At 32.3% G+C, this 1,190-nt stretch overlaps 1 protein-coding gene across 1 annotated transcript in view; it reads right to left on the reverse strand.

Annotated features, from left to right (window-relative positions):
- Positions 1-1,190, reverse strand: part of CCT4 (chaperonin containing TCP1 subunit 4) — a 20,802-nt gene that overhangs the window by 8,895 nt on the left and 10,717 nt on the right. Inside the window, 1 exon segment of the mRNA XM_019634333.1 lies at positions 868-1,083. Coding sequence (XP_019489878.1) covers positions 868-1,083 — 216 coding nt within the window.

Raw genomic sequence — 1,190 nt, forward strand, 5'->3', positions numbered from 1 at the left:
TTAGCTTACCAAGTTTATGAGCTAAAAATTCAGAAGTAACATTTCCAATGGATAATATTAAAACACACTCCAATGACACTTTTGTAAAACACAATTATGTCATTTTTCTTAATATTCAATGAGTATATCTCTGATAAAACTTTGTTGATACTTTCTGAATTTAGTATGAAGTATGATTAATTCAAGGCTACAAGTTTACACTTTCCCACAAATTATATGAAGATCTTGACAACCCTGTGATACCAGAAGGGTGAATATTACTACCCCTGTTTTACAGATGAGCTATATGAATTTTGAGAGCAACTTACTCAAGGTTAATAGCTATTACATGACTTGGGAGAGAACCAGGTATTCCAACTCTTCATCAGAGTTTCTATATAAAATGAGCATCCACAGTACTTTCTGGCATAACAGTAATAGAGTACATGGGAATATGTTTATTAGAAGACAACAATGAAAAAAAAAAGGGGGAGGGATCAATTCAAACTTTGGAGAATTCTTTCAATCCATGGACTATCCACCATTCCTCCAAAAAGAGCTTCTAAATTTCAAGGCAAGCAACTGCATAGACCCTAAAATAAAAGACTTTTATCTAGTTAATTAATTTTAGACCAAACTTAGCTTTTTTAAAAAAAGCATTCCATTTACTTGCTATTTAGGATCTTGGTCTACAAAGATTATATATCCTACACTTAAATGATCACAATGGGAAGATAAACCACTTCAGAGGATTTATCTGAATAAATGCCCCAAAATGCAGACATTAGATGTCTAGTGGTTTACCCACCTCAAGTTTCTTTAAAAATTGCTAGAGAGGCTCCAAAGTCAATTAATATTAAGAAGTAAACAAAATAAATAGCCCCAGACCTTAGAATAGACTTCTGTATGAGAAGGACATTACATCCGGTTTTCTTAATTTGCTTCACTAAGTTTAGAATGTAGGCTCTCTCCTCTCGCAGTACTCGGTCCATCTGGACATAGTCAGAAACTACTATTTGATTATCCATCTGTTAAAAAAAATTAATAATTTGCATTGGAGGACTTTTTCATGAAAATATTACAGTATATTCAATCAAAATCATACTAAGAAATTATATATAGACATACATAGTCTCAAAAGATGACTATACACCAACCTTAACTCAGCATTTACTATGATTTATACACCTTGCTGTCGTGTGTATTTTTGC

This window comes from Hipposideros armiger, unplaced genomic scaffold (assembly GCF_001890085.2).
Source record: "Hipposideros armiger isolate ML-2016 unplaced genomic scaffold, ASM189008v1 scaffold_2, whole genome shotgun sequence".
Taxonomy (NCBI): domain Eukaryota; kingdom Metazoa; phylum Chordata; class Mammalia; order Chiroptera; family Hipposideridae; genus Hipposideros; species Hipposideros armiger.